The sequence below is a fragment of the Phodopus roborovskii genome, unplaced genomic scaffold (assembly GCF_943737965.1).
Source record: "Phodopus roborovskii unplaced genomic scaffold, PHOROB, whole genome shotgun sequence".
NCBI classification, from domain to species: domain Eukaryota; kingdom Metazoa; phylum Chordata; class Mammalia; order Rodentia; family Cricetidae; genus Phodopus; species Phodopus roborovskii.
Window position 1 is genome coordinate 1,523,679 of NW_026126412.1, and position 19,234 is coordinate 1,542,912.

The following is a 19,234-nucleotide window of genomic DNA, read 5'->3' on the forward strand; positions in this document are numbered from 1 at the left end:
TGGCTTGTCCTTGTGATTGAACATCTTACTCATGTGATTTTTAACCCTCAGAGTGTAAACTGTCTGATGCTCTGAATAAAGCTGGCTATTGCATGAGACTTTAGTTCTCCTCATTTTAGGCCTCACCCTCTCAGGTTCATATCACCAAATAGAGCAGCAACAATGTGTACATTGCTTCCAGCTGTTTGATTAAAAAAAATAATATTAAATAAAAAGCCAAAAGCAGGCAACCAGTCTGTATCATTACTTTATTGCTTATGTTATATATTCCAATGAAGACATAAACTCTTTTTTAAAAAAGTAAGGCACATGAAAAGCCTTCTGTGCAAGTTCCATATTATTTTAAAATCCTATTGGCTAATAAAAGCATTTCAACTACAGAATTAGAGATATCTAGAAAAGAACATGATAGTTTGAGAGCAGAATCCCGAACCAATTATCAGGTTTCACCTCATGGCACAATTAGTCAGCAAACCCAAGGTTTGTATTATAACGGTGTAGCTAGGGTGCCACTACAGAATCACTAGCCAGCTTATTCACATATGTACAGCCAGGTCCCCAAGTATTAATTATACAGCCTACAGGAAGAACAGCATCTAACTGTACTTGTGCCCTGCTTTGTCACAGGTAAGGGATTTGGCATTTTCAGTCTTTTTGCATGCTGCGCTTGCTGTTCACAGAGCCTGGTTATACGATGCTGAAGACCATGGAGAGATACTGCTCATAAGACACCTGAATCCAGCCGTCCTGATCCGTGTCATAGCGTCTGAATATGTCTGTCAACCTCTGGGAGAAGGATAGACATTGAGAATTTACTTAACAGAACAGTATACTTAGATAAAAGACATCTGGGGACCCATTCTCAGAAGCACATTCATTTCCCTCATCTCTTAGAAGGATATTGCAATGGCATTCACACAGGAAAACACAGGGGTAATCTTGAGCACCTCTAGTCAGTGCCTCTATGGGCAACAAAAAGTATGGTAGGCCTAGCTAACTATATACCCACAAATACCTTCTTCACGTTTCATAACCATCTCATAGACCTAGTCTGGGTAGCCCAGGACAGAAACATTACAGTTTGGACCTTGACTACACGCCCAAAGGACCAATGTGCTGAAGGGTCTAGTGGGGATAAGGTTCAACTACAATGTATAAGCATCATGCAGGGCTCAGCCTCCCTAGCCCACTTTCCCTCCTGCAGACTTTGGATCCAGAGAGGTCAGGAGTAGACGAGCAAGACCATTCTAGTCTATTCATTTTGTTGTTTTTGTTTTACGTCTTTGAGACAGAGTCCCACTATGTAACCCTGGCTGGCCTGGGACTAGGTCTACAGACCAGGCTGCCTTTGAATGCAGAGATCCATCCACCTGCCTCAGCCTCCAGAGTGCTAAGTGCTAGGATTAAAGGCAGGGTGCTACCATGCCCAGATTCCACTCATTATTTTCTAAGACTAGGTTACATATACACCAATTTTGAACTCATACGTATATTCTCAGTTATTTCTAGTGAAAACAAAATCAAAACAGACACAAGGGAATTCCACGCGTTAACAGAAACCAACAGCCCCAGGACATCAAGACTCAACAGTTCATGGTCTACTTCCTACTTTAGACATGATTGTGGTAGTACACACTAGAATTTCAGCACTGAGGCTGAGGGAAGACTGCTTAAGACCAACCTGGCCTACATAGCTAGAGCCTGTATCAATGTTCCCACTCTGCATAGAATACTACTTTCAAAAAACAAACTATAGTCATGTGGCCATAAAACTGTATCTTGGTCATTGGTGGACTATAAGACACTACAATGTGAATCTTAAACATCTACCAAAAAGGTCCATTTGTTGGGAGCTCTGTCTAAATGTACATTAGGGAAGTTGTGCCTAATGGAAAGCCATTAGGTCACTAGTGGTGTGCCCATGAAAGGGCACTCCATCATCTTCCCATCTGCCTGCCACAATTCCTCAAAGCAAAGGCCAAGTCTGGACTAAGACCTCTAAAATTGTGACCCTAAATCTTACTTCTAATTGACTTATGTCATTTTTTTAATATTAAGAAAAAGAAAGCCACACAGTGGCTATAGCATACAGCTCACATGTATAAAAGGTCCTACCATCCAGATATGTGTAAGCATACTCATGTTTACACAATAACCTCATCTAATAACATCCTCTAGAACATGTCTCTATCAGTGACAAATGACTATAGAAAAGAGCAAATTTCCCTAACCTGTGCAAGGCTCTGGTTTCAATCCCAGCTCCATAAAACTAAATACAAAGAATATGAATTACTGAGAGTGCTAGTTCAAGCCTGTAATCCTAGGACTTGGGAGAAGGAGGTAGAAAGACCAGGAGTTCAAGGCCACACTCAGCTACATAGGGAAAAATCAAAGCCAACCTGAGCTTTTTAGAAAAAAGAAACACATCTGAGGAAACTTTTACCCATATTACACATTGTTCTCTTTCCTTTTAGAGGTCCACCCCACCCCAGGTCTCCCCCACCCTTTTACCCCTCCCTACCAGAGACAAAACCAACAGAATACATAATGAAAAGCTGCTTCTAGAATTGACTAGGTTACCCAGGGGTCTTAAAAAACAAAACAAAACAACAAAACAAAAAACCCAAACCTTTTGCATATCTAAAATGCAAGGATCAGAACTTTACTTACAATTTATAATAAAATTCAGATACAGTCTATAAGATTTCACATCAAATCTCTTTCCAAAGTGTTCACCGAACACTGTAAGTATCCCTAACCTCATGGGAACTCATAGTAGCAGAGGTAGTAGTCTCTTTCAGAGACTTGAAGCTTGAATACTAATAGACCAATTCTCCAACAGCATGAAAAACTGGGGGTGATATACCAAGATCTTTTTGTTTGTTTGTTTGTTTGTTTATTTAAGACAGGGTACTGTTATGTAGCCAGGCTTGCCTAGAACTCATGAATCTCATTGCTTTAGGCTGCTGGAAGCTAGAATGATAGGCCTACAGCATATTAGGCCAAGAATGATTTTTTCTTAAGACTTACTTTTATTTTATGTGGATGGGTGTTTTGCAAGAATGTATGTCTGTACACCTGGTGCATTCATTGCCCACAGAGGCCAGAAGAGGGTACTGGATCCTCTGGAACTGGAGTCAGATGGTTGTTAGCTACCACATGGGTACTAGGAATCAAACATGGATCATCTAAAAGAGCAGCCAGTGTTCTTTCCTGCTAAGTTATCTCTCTAGGCCCTCAGATTGATTTTTTTAAGAAATGATGGGACACTGTAATTAGCAGTCCAATAATCAGAGGAGATGCACTTTTATTGGCTTTTTTAAAAAAACTAGTACAACAATCTACAAATATTTTCCAAAATTCCAAAATATTTCCAGAATTCCAAAATTCTACATTGTATCTCAAGACTTAATGCTGTCCAAATCTCTCAAAGTTTCTGCAACCAATATAAGTGATCTCAGCTTAGATTCACTCTCTAAGGACTTATCTCTTAGAGACAGGTTCTACTAAAGTATTATGGAGAAAAATTTGCTTTCTATGAACTGAATCTACTTTAGAAAAAGGGGCTGGAGCGTGGAAGTGTCACATGAAATCCACTTTGAAATAACAGCTGTTAGGTATGATCATTATACTGTTATCTCTGTTGCTCAATTTTGTTTGAAAACTTCCATAGCAAAAATCTTAATATATATAAGGGCTTATCAAAGCACTGTTATTTCCAAAGCTTAAACATAGAGAACTTGGACCTCTATCTAGAAGCAATAGTTGAACCTGCTTCTTTGACAGGAACATGCACTGACTGAGCAATGAATGGGTGTCTGCATACCCTAGAGTTTGCTTATCATGCCAAGATAGCACAGGTCATCAAATGCTTGGCTGCTTGGCACAATCAAGGGGTCACAGCAAGGAAGCGATTTGGGAGGCTGATGTTGGTGTAACAATGAGTGCTCTTTCCAGCACTTTTTTATATTTATATATATACATACATACATACACACACACACACACACACACACACACACACAGTGGCGATTAAAAGGAAAACATATGGTTCACAGCTATAATTCTATTATTTTGAAGGGTGAATTCAAAGCTAGCATAGGCTACATAGTGAATTTAAGGCTAGCCAGAGGTATAGAGACCTTGCTTCTCAAAATAAAAAGTATAGTATTACATAGTATTTCAATTATATAATCCAATTATTATTGCCAAGGATTATGTACTATATATAAACATATTGCTAGACTTATATATGACTAGCATCAAGGTTCATCGTACGAGATTTACTATAAAAATGCAATGTCTTATGCCATGCATGATGCCATAACAACTATGACATCAATAGAGAACAGGCATTTTCCAGGTCATTATAATCTTATGGGACAACTTTGCCTCACAGTGAGGCAAATGATCCTAGTTCCAAGGGTTTAAAAGAAAAGTTTCTAGCTCCAAACTTGAACAGAAGGGAAGTACTCACTCTGATGGCTCCTCCATTACTGCCCCCCACTCCCACCTTGCATGTTAAAAACCCACATGAAGCTGCTTCGTCACCTGCAAGACTATGCAGCCCTGGATGAAGTCATCAAATGCGATCTGCCCTCGTCCTTGTCTGTCAAATTTTCGGATGAGGATGTCATGGAATTGGTCAGAGAGCCTGTAGCCTTGGAGAGATAAGATAAGAGTCAAGACAGGCTAGGAGAGGAATAAAGCATGAATTATACTTCATAGTGCTGAAACTTTCCTTTCTAAGACCCCAAGGCTTCAGCTCAAACAATAAGGGAATGAGAGAGAGAGAAAAGTACAAACTTATTGAAAGGCACTCTACTTAAATATAATATTTGGAATAAATATGTTGTCCAAACTGTGAAGTGATCTTATACACCAGTACCAACTTGCAAGTCTGAGTAGTAACAGAATGTGCTGCTTGCTATCTTGTTTCCTATGAACTCACTGGTTTAAGTCAGCTAACTGTACTCAATCTGTTTTGCCTAAGAAAACACCTACAAGGCATTAAGCTTGGTATCCCTGAACCCAGTAGAGACACCTAACCATGTCAATTCCTCTAGACATGAATGTTCTCAGTGATCTGCTGTCCTTGGTTACTCATGAGAGCCAAAACATCACTAAAGGCTCTAGTTACATGTGTCTCAACATAGAGAAAGAAGGTAACTGATGGAGATCCCTACACAAATTAGTTCATTTGGGATCAGGGTCAGTCTCATAAAGGTTAGAGTCAATACCATGTCACTAGGCATTATGATTCTACGTTTCTGAGAGCTCAGCTACTCAGCCTCACTGAAGCTCAGGATAAGTAACAGATCACCTGGCATTGTAATTTCATTTCCAAATTACTGAGTGTGTTTGAAAAGCAGGAGATGAGAGCTGTGAAAATGTGTGGACACACCAGATAGACAGACATGACCAGAAGCCATGTGTAAGGAAGACACCCCTCATCTGCTTCCTTCCCCAGTCACCATTGTGATTATGGTATCCTTATTGATTGAGAAGACAAAATCCAGGTGCCAAACTATTTTTTTTTTTTACTAATTTTCAGTCTTGTTAGAAGCTTTGTAAGTATATGTTCACCTATCATCAGAATCTCAGTTAATTACTGTATGAAACTTAATCATAACACTGATAAATGTTCAAGCACAAAAACATATTCACTGCACCTTCCATGGTAGCTGTGGGAAGTGGGGGCAGGAATTTATATTCTGGAACCCTAAACAAATGTGTAACCCAGAAACTGCTACAGGAGCTTCCTTTCTTATAGATCAAGCAGAAGACAGACCACCCCTCCCAACCGCCCAACCCCCTACCCCCCACCAATTAAAATCCAAAAGGGATAGCCCGTAGGAAATAGCTGCCATGCCTCACTTCCTTATACCTAGCATGTGAGTTAGTAGCCCTGGCTAAGTCCTGACCCTCTGAAAACAGAGCTTCGGCCCAGGTATAGACAGAGCAAGACAGGTACTGTTAGTCTCCTACCAGGATAAGGAAAGGACCAATGAAACAAGAACAAACTGCCAGGCTGCACACCAACTTGTTTCTATCTAATAGGCTAAGGTCACCTAGAGGCCTTTACTCTTGCACAAGTAGCAAGATTGTAATTGTCAACCATGGAAGTGCCGTGGAGTCAGTCTTGACTATCTCAGGATAGACCAGGTGGAACGCCCTCACAGGAGGGCTGAAGGGTCTGAATGATGCAGTATAGAGACATATCTACTCTTCAACTCTGCCCCAAGTGTCTTAGGAATGTTCTTCTATAGCCCCAGAAATGAGAAAAATGCCTGAATGAAAATAGAAATATTCTGTCTACTTCCAATAGCCTACACCCTCGGTGACAGGCAAAGTCCTTTTCTACTAGAAGCTAATAGAAGGTATGATGCCACCAGACAGATAACTCCATTGACACCACTGATCTGTGGTCAGCACCAGGAAGTGAGCACCTAGACAAGAATTCCACTACCAAAAACAACATAGCTCTGTGCTTCCTGAGGAATCCTGACGCAGTCACACACAGCCTGAAATCTGTGACCTCTAGTGATACAGGAATGATCTGCCTGGTACTAGTATCTTTCCCCCAACCAGCAAATGGCATGAGAAAGGCTATATATATATATATATATATATATATATGTGGGCCTCGCCTAATCTTAACTTTGGCAAAGCATTTTTAAAAACCAGTAACCTTGTGAAATGAGTCAATGATTAACAACCACATTACTTGGAGGTCATGCTACAGGGTTCAGATTTCCCTAAGCCTCCACCATCTAGAACATGCAGACACAACAAGATTGAACACAGCTAATTAAAACAACAACAAAAACCAAACAAACAAAAAAATCTAAACTATGGAAGTTTCCAGAGACTACATGGAAAAAGGGATGCTCAAAGATGTGCAGAGTTTGGGGGTAAGGGATTATTCACTCTAACTGTGCTGCCCACCAGAACAGATGGCTTTGCTGCAGGTGAAGTAACTAACAACTAACCAAAGCCACATCTAAGGGCAGTGTACATGCCCATCCAGATCTCTGTACCTGGCCATAGAACTTAGTAGCAATGGTTTCAGTGAACAGAGAATGATTAGACTCACCCGGGGCCCCATTAGAGCCATAGGCTCACCTGAAACACCACAGATTCTCTTATCTACTACTAAGATCCTGTTACCCAATAGCAACAACCATTTTGGGAGTCAGAATAAGAACTTTTGCCTTTAAGGCAAACTTCCCAATAGCTGCCACCAAAAATATTCTGATGGGGGATGTCCTTCTGTACGTTGTGAATATATGTTTCTCTCATTGGCAGGAAGTATGTGGGGGGCTAACAGACTAGGAAGGCTGGGAAGAGGAACACAGACAGGAGCCACCAGAGAAGGAGTAACATGCCGGGCTATTACAGTAAGCCACAGCTTCGTGGCAATACATAGTTTAACAGAAATGGGTTAATGATTAAGAAAGATCTAGTCAATAAGAAACCTGAGCTATCAGCCAAACAGTTTATAATTAATATAAGCCTCTGTGTGTTTATCTGGGACCGAAGGGTAGCAGGATGGGGCAGGATAGGAACTCCATCTACAATATTCCAAATTAGTATGCAAACAGAAAGACATTTCTTTTTCCTGGACACTTAAGTGAAATGTATCAGGACAAACAGGAAAAACCATGGCAGAACTACCAGGAGAGTTCATAGGGGATTGTTGAGCTGAGAAATGTTTGGAAAGTGAGGGAGATGCTGGCACTGTCCAAGATGGCCCACTGGCCCCTAACAAACATGCTTTCCTGTAGAGGATTCTGAAATGCCCTTGGTCTCGTCAACACACACAGGGCACTTATGCTCCTAACTGGCCCCAAGGACAAAGTGAGAAGAGAGAAGACGAAAGAAAAGGGGTGGTCATTGTCATGCTGGAGGGAGAAATGGCAGAATTACAGAAGACATTTTAGTAGGAAATAACATACTTTAGGAAAGTAAAACTCAAGATAGTTACAATACATTAGATTATAATTCACTTCACTTCTTAATAAAACCTTTCTAGAAGACATCTATTAACAATCTTTTGAAAAGTAAAACACAGAAGAGTTTGGTAAGGGCAAAAGAACAGAGTACTATATGAAACTGTTCCAAATCTAATCTTGGTATAATCATGACAAGTTGCAGATGGGATACAAACACTTCAGGGATTCAGTTCTCTTGGGCTCAAGGCTAGCTCTGGGGGCCTCTAATTATACCCTGGACAGGTACTATGAATATTTGCGAGAAACACAGCACACTTTGCATGCCTAAGCCCACACCAAGCACACACATGCTAAATGCATTTGAGAATGGGCACACACACTTTATAATTTCCCACTGAAGCAAAATTTGGATGGTCCGATAAATTTATTATTTACAGAATTATTTCTTAGTGTTGCTTTATCACTATGTCTATGTACTTTGACAGAACACTATGTATAAGCTGCCAACTACTCCACTACACTGTATTTCCATTTTTCTACCTCAAATTGTTCCAAAAGCCACATTCTCAATTTTGCTCATGACACATCATTTCACAAAAAGTAAATGATTTGCATAGCCCTTATCTCATTTTGGATGAAACACTGTGTGAAAGACTTCATGTCACATATAAATCTTCATGACAAAAATAGAGTCAAAATATGAACCTGTACAACATAAACACAAATTTCACAGGGACAGGGTTAAAAAAAAAATCAATAAACAAAGTAAAACAGAGCTTGAGGGACTCCTATATTCCAAAATGAAATATGCTATACAATTAAGACAAGTGAATTACCAAAACCTGAGAGTGCTTGCTTGAGCTCGTTCTTGTCAATCATCCCAGAGTTGTCCCTGTCATAGGTGCGGAAGACGTTCTGCCAGTCTGTGATGTACTTCCACACACCTGTAAATTCACTGAAGTTCACGCCAGCCTTATTTTCTCGGTCAAACATAGCTGAGGAGCAGAGGAACAGACACGCATTAAGACTGCATGTTCAACAGTAAAAGTACAGAACTGACGGTTTCATAACACCCCTAAGGCCTTCAGGTACTGGACTGGAGTGAGCAGCTGGCTAGCAAAAGTTAGTTTGTTGAACAAAATACTAGATTACTAACCATCTAGCTACCCCTGCCCAGGGCTAAGTAATGACAACCAGAACACATACTCACATAGAAGGTAGTTAATTATGAAAAAACATAATGCTTTACACTTCAGAAAGTTCTGGAAAACAGAAACACTAAAAGTACTCTCATCTTATCTGAAGGAAAATGGCATGCAAAGGTTAAGGCCCTCATTTTCCTAGCTTCTAGTCCTGAGACAAAGCAAACCCTTTGCTTACTGCCCAGGAACACACCTCCAGAGGGAGGCTCAGAGTTCCCCCTGGGCAAGAAATGCCTTTTTGATTAGAAGATGTCCTAGTCTATTATCCTATTAACTTTGGATTTTATTTTTAAGAAGTGAATTTTCATTAAAAAAAGAATGGGTTTAATTCTCTGTGTGAACTCTCAGTTCCTGTTCATGCCCCCAGGCCTCCCACTATTATGAACTTCAATCTCCTGAAACTGTAAGCCCAAATAAACTCCTTCTTCTATAAGTTGCTTTAGTCACAGTGTTTTAGCATAGCAATGGAAAGGGACTACTTCACACAACAGAGAGCCAAACTGATAATCCATATCCTGGTAAGAAAGACATGATGGAAGGAAGTCCTTCCTGGAGGACCCAAACACTAGCTTGCCAAACAAAGACAAATTACTAAAACATGAAGGAAATCAGTTACAGGCATGAAATTCAGTAGGAAGCATTATTAGATGTAGACTGCCTTCCTATAGCTTTCAAAGTCATCAGTAACACAAGGTAAAGTAGATATAAATTAATATATGTAAACTTAAATAAATGTATTTCTTAAAGTTTAGAAGACTATTTCATATAACATTTAAATAAAAGTCACAAAAACAAGTATTCTTAGAAGATACTACCAAAATAACAAAAGGCTTAAAGAGAACTCCAGTGTGGAAATTTTATACATCTATAACCTCAGAATTAGAACTGGAAAGGACAGACTAAGATGTAAATTTAAACTAACAAATAAGTGAAAGCATCTCGAAATAACAGAAGCAGGGAGGATGAAACCCAAGAGCCCACTCAATATGACTGGGTTATAGTAGCAGACACAGAAACCACCAACTGTCTGCATGGATACTTACAGATGATTGACCTAACAGTGACTGGATTAAATGGAGTCCAAGTACCTGAAAACAAATGACATAATAGCAATTAGACAAAAGAAGATAAACTTATAAGATGTTCTAAGTGCCTGGTCTATGACAGACCATGAGACTCAGTGGTCTGTTCTGGAATAGAGGTTGCAAGCAGGGGCCTGCTCCCCAGGACACCAGAAGATCTGGTTGCCTTAATCTGTAAGGAGCCCTGGACACTCATGTCAGCAGCTAGTCCATACTTCCAAGTTGAAAATATTTGTAATTACCGGAGGCTGGAGGCTGTTTTCATTTGTGCAAATTTCTGGAGAGAACAGACATGTTAGGCTGTGCCCAGGGTCACAGAGACCACCATCAGGCTTGACAACTCTCTAGGACAAGACTCACCACAACAGCTCCTCACACAGAGGGGACAAAGGGTAAAAGTGGCAAGGGAAATTGGGTGGAAAACCAGGAATGGACTCCTAGAATCAGTAAGAGACATACTCTATTATATACACAGGCTACCAGCAGGTCAACTATCCTGAGCCTGAGATTCTATCATTTTTCAGTAGTTAGTGCCAGCTGTCCTGAAGAAAATAATGCTCTCTGCCACAAATCACATCTTTGCTGTAAACAGCCCTGAAAAAGAAGTCAGACATGATGGTACATGCCTGTGATGGCAGGACTCAGGAGGCAGAGGCAGGAGGATGGAGAGTTGAGACCAGCCTGGGCTACCGCGAGACCCTGTATCAAAAACTAAAAACCAACCAACCAAACAAACAAACAAACAAAAAACCTTTTGGTGCCCCCGGAAATCCAGCTTTTGAGCTACTCTCCCCACCCAACCGTCAAAGCCACAAGTAGATCTCAAACTCCCCCTGCACCAACAAAGGGCAACCCATGTAACTGGGCCAGTGGTGGGGAAAAAGACAGAGCGACTGAATAATATTTTACAAGGAATTATCTTGCTTATATATGCGTGATTTCCCTCAGCTCTTTTTTTATCCTAAACTAGAATTCTATTGATAAAAATGTCTCCAAAGAAAAAAATAAGACTGTTTTCAAAGAACAACTAAAGACACGTGTCTCAAATCACTAATGATATGCTTAGTAAGTCAAATCTTCAAAAGCACTAAAGAAGTGAGTGAGGGACAAGTGCCTATAACCCCAGCACTTGGGAAGCAGATGCAGGAAAACTACAAGTTCAAAATCATCCTCAGTGAAACAATAGTTTAGAGTAAAGTCAGCCTGGGCTACACTTTACAAAAGACTAACCATCAAATAAACCAAAAAGGAGCTTGGGAAAAATTAATTTTTAATATGTAACTCAAAAAGTTCCCAAAAAGTTTGTGACACATCATTTCATAAAGCTAAGAGAAATCCTGTGATGGCTGATCTTCACTGTCAACTTGACTGGATTTAAAAACCAAACACCTAAGACATGAATAAGACATGTTTCCATGTTTATGAGGGCATGTCCAGATGGAATTAGCTTAACGGAAAGACCCACCCTGATTATAGGTAGTATTATCCCATGGGGGGCGGCCCAGCCAGAATAAAAGGGAAAAAGGAGGCAGCTAAAGGACACCAGCACCCCCCCCCCCTTTTAGGCTCCCCAGCTGCCACAAAGTGAATGGTTCTGTTCCACCAAATGCCCCCCTTCTGGATGGACTGAACCCAAATTGTGAACCAAAACACGTTTTTCTTTCCATGAGTTGCTTCTAGCAGGTACTGTGGTCGCAGAGATGAGAAAACAGATCCTGTTCTGTGTTTTTTCTGTCTACTGACCATACTTCTATGTAAACAAGTTTCACAGAGGCCCAGTGTACCCATAAATACTGCTAGCATGTTGGCAACTACAAGGTAACAAAGAGGTCTTACAGATGACTCTGGTGAAGTGAGACACTATGCTATTTTTGACTTCACATTTTCTACCATAACATATTAATTAAATTTCCTACTACAGTTTAACCTGATTCCAAAAATCAAAGCAGAAAACCAACCTAGGAGACTGACTGGAACTCAAAATAGTTTAAATCACAGGAACATAAGCTGGGTGTTGGTGGTGCATGCCTTTAGTCCCAGCCGTCGGGAGGCAGAGGCAAAGGCAGGCAGATGGATCTCTGTGAGTTTGAGGACAGCTTAGTCTACAGACCTAGTCCCAGGACAGGCTCCAAAGCAATACAGTGAAAGGAAGAAAGTGCCAGCACCTCAGGTATGAGGGAAAAAACACTGGTATCATTATTACTGCTCTGTGAGACTGTGAAAGAACTGGAGTTTAGGCTCATTGATAATCTGCTTAATTTACAAATAATCAGAATACAGAAAATAAACTAAAATTTTATTACGATAGCTGAGAGGTAGAAAGTGGACAGTAAAGATGAAAGGTTAACAATAAGCCATAAATTTTACTTCAAAATTTTTAGAGCTAATGCAAAGAGGAACATGTATTCAGTTAATATGATCTTGGTTTTCCCAAGAAACAAACAAAAACAAATAGTCACCAAAGCCTCTTGGGACACACAGATTATTAGGCCTTGCACACATGGGGCCAGTTCTTATGCTCCCAATATGAGCCAAGGTTTTCCTTTTAGCTTGAGCACTGATTCAAAGTGATTCTGAAATGAATTAGGGCTTAGAGTCCTTCTGGCAAATGCTAACCGTTTTCTCTCTCAAGTAGGCTCCTGCTCCTAAGGCTGGAGTTCTTAGGACCTAACACTCCATAAAAGACCTGCCTTTTAGTACTGTGAACCATGGCAAATAAATGTTAGTTTTAGTTTCAGAGGAAATAACTTTCAAACTTTAGCACTCTCTGGCTTTTAGATTATAAGCTTCATAAAGGAAGTTTACAGCTTTATCATTGGATATTTATCATTGGATAGCTGCGTTCTTTTGTTTTGTTTTTCGAGACAGGGTTTCTCTGAATTGTTTGGAACCTGTCCTGGAAGTAGTTCTGTAGACCAGGCTGGCCTTGAACTCACAGAGATCCGCCTGCCTCTGCCTCCCTACTGCTGGGATGAAAGGCGTGTGCCATCAATGCCCAGCTGCTTTTGTGCTTTTCTTATTTGTATCTGCTGTAGGGCACTAAACACATGAGCCAAACCATTAGGTACCCATTCTCCTGCCTGCATGTGGCCATGGACCCTAGGCCCCCCTGCTTCTCTTTATTGGAAGATGTACTTCGTATCACATAGGTGTGGCTGCTCCTGCAGACTTTGCTTTTTTTCCCTGACAACCTGTCAAAGTCTACTTCCGGGATACTGTGATACAACACAGTGGGTAATTTATACAACATCATTATACCATTAAGCGACAGAAAACCACGGCAATTTAAAGTGATCCCTCAACAATAGCATCTTGTGATTTCCACAGGTTAAGTAAGAAAAATTATGTCTGTTTAAAGGTCATTCTGAAAACACAAATGAAACAAGAATGCCTAGCATGAGTGGATGACCGAGGATGACCGAGGGCTTTCCTTTAATTTTGAAGCCAAGGCCACGAGTCACTATCATCTCACTTGCAGTCTCCCTTTGTCCAATCAATTCCAGGAAAATGATTCCCTTTATAACAAAAATAGGCCTTTTAAGATTTTCATCATATCTTGAAACTAATCCCTTCCCAAACTTATATAGCACACCTAGGGAGAAACAGCTCTCAAATAGTTAATTAGAAAAGACAACTGCACTTTAAGAACTACGAATGACATTTAATAAGAAAAATGTCTCTAGAATTTAGGGATGTACTTTGTTGGTAAGGTGCTTGCCCACTGTGCATGTAGCTCTACATTTTATTCTCAGTATGGAATAAACCCCCACTCAGTATTGAGTTACAGACAAGAGGATTGCAAGTTCAGGGTCATCCTTGTCTACATAGAAGTTCCAGACCAGCCTAGAACACACAAGGCTGTCAAAGAAAAAGGGCGGGGGGAGAGGGAGAGAGAAACTTTGAGGCTGGAGAGACAGTTCAGAAGTTTACAGCACTTGCTGCCATTGCAGAGGACCCAGGTTTGATTCTCAGTAACTACACGGTAGCTCCCAACTATCTGTAACCCAGTTGCAGAGGGTCAGATGCCCTCTTCTATCCTCTGTGGGCAGCAGGGCATACACTTGGTTCATACACATTCAAGCAGGTAAAACATTCACACAAATAAACACATCTAAAATTCAAAATAAAATTTCAAGACAGGGTTTCTCTGTGTAGCAGCCTAGTTGTCCTGTCCTGGAACTCGCTCTGTAGACCAGGCTGGCCTCAAACTCAGAGATCTGCCTACCTCTTCCTCCTGTGTACTGGGATTAAAGGTGTGCGCCACCACTGCCAAGCTTAGATAAATCGTCTGTAATGGTTACCATTAAAATTAATGACACTGACACCAGCAAAAAACATGACTCCATGAAGAGCTCCATACGAAGGCCACAATCCTCTTGATTCTGCTGGGACAGCTTCCTCGTATCTCTAGAATTACCTCGCCATGATCCAGCTGACAGCACTTGCCTATGTCTATTTCCTAAACTGGCCCCAGTGTTTTAGTTTACAGCAAACATTTCCACAAAAGTACTTGAGAATGATCTTGAAACCATTCAACAGCTAAACAATTACTTCTAAATGTCACCTGACAATGTTTCAGTGTCCCTGAAAATCCTCTCTAGAGGGGTTGCTAAGATTGATTTACCCAAGTAGGTCAAAGGCCTTTTAGATGACTAAGGGTCCTCTGAGGCAGAGCTAGCCTTCTTACCTCTACCCCAAGGCCTACATTGTAGCTCCCATTTCTCAGACAGCATTTTCTGAGGCTCACATACATTTGTTCTGGAGCTTGGTGAGGCAACAATAATGATAATCAAGAAAATGTGGACAGGGCAGCTTAGAAACACCTTTACCTTATACTGGTAATGAATGACAGGACCTCCTTGGAAATAATTCCAGGAAAGAAACTGCTTACTGTGAATGGATCAGGCTTCAACTCACCATTAGATAATGCTTGCTGAAGTTCATTGTCTGAAATTACTCCACTCCTGTCTTTATCAACCCTATGAAACAAAAAAGAGCGGGTAAGTTGGTGATGAAAAATAAAGGAAAAATAAGACATGGCCAAAACATCATTTCTATCAAATCTACATCAGGTCTGGAACGTTACTCTGGCCAGACCTTTCTCTTAGCTCAATTGGAATGACACATGCCCCCCTCCCCGCAGGTGTGCCAGAGATTACAGAACACTTTCCCTCAGTTCTTCAAGTCCGTCTAAATTTACACCTGCACCAGTTCATATTTTTCATATTAGGTAAGGATTCTCTAGGGCAAATAAGTCATTCCTTGGCTACGAGTCAGTGGAGTGGCAATCAGGCAATTCAGAAGGACAGCCGGAGAAAAAAGGCGCTGCAGTAGAAGCCAGCTCTTTTTACTGATACTGTTTTCCCGAGTTAAGATTTTTGGCCGTTCCTAAAAGCAAGCACACCAGACCCTGTGGGGCGGCTGTCCGCGCCCCTCGGCCCTCAGCAAAGGGACTGCCAACACGACCCCGAGCCTTGTGCCACTGTAGACGAGAGACTGTCGGGGATGGAGGAGAATAGGCAGGACAGCGAAGGAGGTCGGAGGGAAAGAAGGCCAGAGAGAACCGGCGAGTGGCCCTGGAAACCGAGGACCCGCCCGAGGCCCGGAGGAGCGGGGCGGCGCCGGCCTCACCGCTGGAAGACGTTCCACAGAAAGCTCTGGTCTGGCAGCGCAGCTCCAGCAGCAGGGCCGGGGCCTGCGCCCGGGCCTGGGCGGTAGGAGTAGGCCGCCATGGGCTGATGCACAGCGGCAACACGGCCCAGCTCCAAACGCTGTGCTTCCGCCTCTGTCCCGGAGAAGACCAGGAGCCCACAACTTCCTGCGATCAACGGAAGCGCGTGCCGTTGAGTCACTTGGCAGGCGTGGTCAGTTGCCATGCAACGTCTGGAGGGCGGTGCAGCCAATCTGGGCAGGCCTCCTACTCTTGCTAGGAGCGTTCCAGCTGGACTCTGCCCTGCCCTCCTTCCCAGTCCAGGTGCAGATCTTGTCCAGAGGATGAGTTCAAAAGAAAGCAGACCGCCCGGGGCCAACCCAAGCTTACACAACTGCCTCGACCTCGGATGGGAAGTGGTGAAAGTTTCACTTCAGTTGATGACCTTTCGTTATGTCAGCTTAGATAAGTATTGGTACGCACGTGATGTGCACCAACCTCGTGAAGATCTCGGCAGAAACTCAAAGTGACATTTTATGCACCCTGGAGTGTGTCCATCTGTCCATACTCCATCTTTCTGCCTTTCCACTTGTTTATAATGGTGAATCTCAGCCTCCCTGGGTTTACACAGTGATATCATTTGTGAATGGCCCCAGTAAGGTTTGGTCTTAAGGTGAGAGCTTCATTTGTCTGCGACCTCTACTTGGACTTCTGTACTTAAATAACACCTTTGGTGCTAACTCCTATAATTATAAATTTGCCTTCCTTCATTCTTGTTTTTATGGTTGGAATGCCCTTGAATTGGGGGAATGTACAGCACTGGGACAACTATCAACCTGTCATGTTCACATTAACATTGCTGTCAGGCCATCCTTCCACCTAGATCTGTGTGCTGTGTACGGTTCAAGATACTACAGTTTTTCCAGTTCTGTCATAGGATTATTCCAGTTTTCCTATTCCTCATCCAGTGCTATATCTGTGGGTTTTTAGTTTACTTGCTAAGGCTGAAAAGTTCAAGGGCCAAGAATATGGCCTCGTATACCTGAAACTTTCTTCCATGTGGACAATCATCCATTATTTAGCATAGCTCTAGATCTGATCAACTCTCAACTGTATCATTTTCTGCCCCATTTTCCTTGTTCTTGTCCATGAGATTTTAAAATTCTTCAAAGAAACGATCTCATAGCTTTGGCATTTACTTCAAAATCTACAAAGTTCTTTAAGGTGGATTTTCTTTCATTATTTAGTGAATTCATTTTTTTTAATTTCTCATAAAGTGTTCCAATCTCACTTGTTGAATAATCTTTCAGACTTTCCCACTTAATTTAGATTCTTAAATCCATTTTTATTCTGTCCCATCTCTGCTTCCTTTTCTCTTTTCCAGAAAGAAGAAAGTAGTGACAACCATAATTTTGCTACTCGATCTTGGAATTTTCTGGCTAAAAGCAGTTACTTCTGCAGACCTGAGGCCCTGAAACTCTGTTAGTTGTTTGCTGACAAGTCTCCAGCTTGGAATGCTATAAAGGTTCAGTCCCAAGGAAATTACCTTCTCTAACAGCTTAGACAGCTGTCTTCCAAGCACCACTATCTATCTATCTCTCTACCCTATCACAGGCTCAGTTTCCTCCTAACAAGGTCTGTTCTAAGCTTTCCAGGAGTTGAGAAATAAATGAGGTAACACTGTCCACCCTAATGTAATGTTAATCATATCATGTGTCTGCATATTGGGCCAGCCTTTCCTTTAGCCTAATTTCTCTGAGCTACGGCGAAAGTTCTTATTTTCCTTTAGAACTTTCCTAAACATTGCCCTTTTCAGGAGTTGGGGCATTCTACCCATGAAATGGGTGAGCCATTGTCTGTTCTATCCTTTACACAGAAATATTTTGGTGTGTGTACTGATGCATGTTTTTATACACATCTAACTTAGCGAGCATACCTCTAAGCTGTACTGATTCCTGTTTACTTTTGCAGGTTGGTTGCAGCACTGGGCATTTGCACAAGTAAGACAAGTCCTTTTACTGTAACCTCTCCTGGAACAGAGCCAAATGTGCTCATCACACCCTTCTCTTTCTCAGATTAATGAGGAAACTTTGTCCCTAGGCTCCAACATTATTCACATTTAGTTTGAAAGAGAACAACCTAGCACTTTTTAATGTAACTCAGGCTTCTTAGTGAGTATTGTTGAATCTATCAAATGTGTGCTAGTTGGTGTAAGGACAGAAGCCAATGTCCAGACATCAACCATTGGCCAAGGACAGACTTGTTCTGATCTGCTTGGTCTGATGTGATAGCCCTTGCCACATGAGGCTAACAGAGTACTGAGATGGACCAGTGTAACTGAAGTAGTTTTAAATCTCAAGTGAATTAATTAGTTAAAATGTAACTAGCTGCATTGCTTATTTTTGTATCCTTCAAAGTGCCATCACATTTGGCACCCATTCTTTTACATATAATCTTTTACATATAATGTTTCATTTTGAAATTCTGAGAGCTTCATTTTGAAAGATTCTGGTCCATGGGTCATTAGTGAAGTACTGGGGTTACATTTGTAATCATGAGGAAACCATCATTCTATTATGCGCAGGTGACTCTTGCATTTTTAATTCCAGCACTAACTTTGAATGACTGACACTAGCACTTTCACAGAGTTTTGCACACTCATTACACCTCAGTAATCACAACTTTCCACTTGCTATCCTGCCTTTTTGTTGGACCATGTCATTCATCATTCTAGTCTTCAAATTCCCTTGTACTCTAGAAATGCAAATTCTTGGTTGTGACTAGAACCTTAGGAATTGCGAGTCCTGGTTTGAATACTGCAGGCTAATCTTCTGTTTTTCAGTTCCCTTTTGGTTTTTCAAAGCAAGTAAACAAGCACCCACTTATATTGTATGAAATATAATGCCATGAGTGTGCATGTCTTCCTATATAGCACAAACTGGGCTCTTTTTTTTTTTTTTTTTGCATGTGTTTTCATTATTATGTGTCTTTGTAGGTGTGCACCTGAGTGCAGGTACCAAAGGAGAACAGAGGAATCAGATACCCCTGGAAAAGGTAGTTATAAGCTACCCAATGTGGGTGCTGGAGATTGAACTCTTAACCTCAAGTCCCCACATCTCAAACATTTGACCCTTACACATCAGCGCCTAATGAATGGGAAGAAAGGCAAACACCACAACTAAGATCAAGATCTTCCTCATTCCTTCTCTCAGCTGTACTTCCACCTTAGATGAACACACCTATCCCTCAGCAATGAACTGTTGTTTTTAATAAAATAAGAAAAGTTTTCAACTTTGTAGTCACTCCCCACTCCCCCCAAACTGGGTTTCTCTATAGGTTTGGAGC

General features: G+C 41.3%; 1 protein-coding gene across 2 annotated transcripts; it reads right to left on the reverse strand.

Moving 5' to 3' along the window:
* Nucleotides 1–234: 234 nt before the first annotated feature.
* Nucleotides 235–16,130, reverse strand: Pdcd6 (programmed cell death 6). Of its 2 annotated transcripts, none has more exons than XM_051182759.1 (6): nucleotides 15,871–16,130; nucleotides 15,157–15,218; nucleotides 10,201–10,245; nucleotides 8,798–8,950; nucleotides 4,552–4,661; nucleotides 235–786 (listed from the first exon to the last, which is right to left on the reverse strand). In XM_051182759.1, the coding sequence occupies exons 1-6, from the start codon at nucleotides 16,113–16,115 to the stop codon at nucleotides 688–690; spliced, it is 714 nt and encodes a 237-aa protein (XP_051038716.1). In that variant the 5' UTR covers nucleotides 16,116–16,130; the 3' UTR covers nucleotides 235–687. The 2 variants fall into 2 exon arrangements, with proteins under 2 accessions (XP_051038716.1, XP_051038715.1); XM_051182758.1 differs by having other exon boundaries at nucleotides 8,792–8,950.
* Nucleotides 16,131–19,234: the final 3,104 nt, after the last annotated feature.

Bases quoted from the DNA above. Each gene is read 5' to 3' on its own strand.
- Pdcd6 (XM_051182758.1), bottom strand. From the start codon at position 16,115: ATGGCAACTGACCACGCCTGCCAAGTGACTCAACGGCACGCGCTTCCG. The intron at 15,219-15,870 runs GTGAGGCCGGCG...TTTGTTTCATAG, and splicing joins CTGTGGAACGTCTTCCAGCG to GGTTGATAAAGACAGGAGTG. The intron at 8,951-10,200 runs GTAAGTATCCAT...TCTGCTCCTCAG, and splicing joins CACTGTTAGGTCAATCATCT to CTATGTTTGACCGAGAAAAT.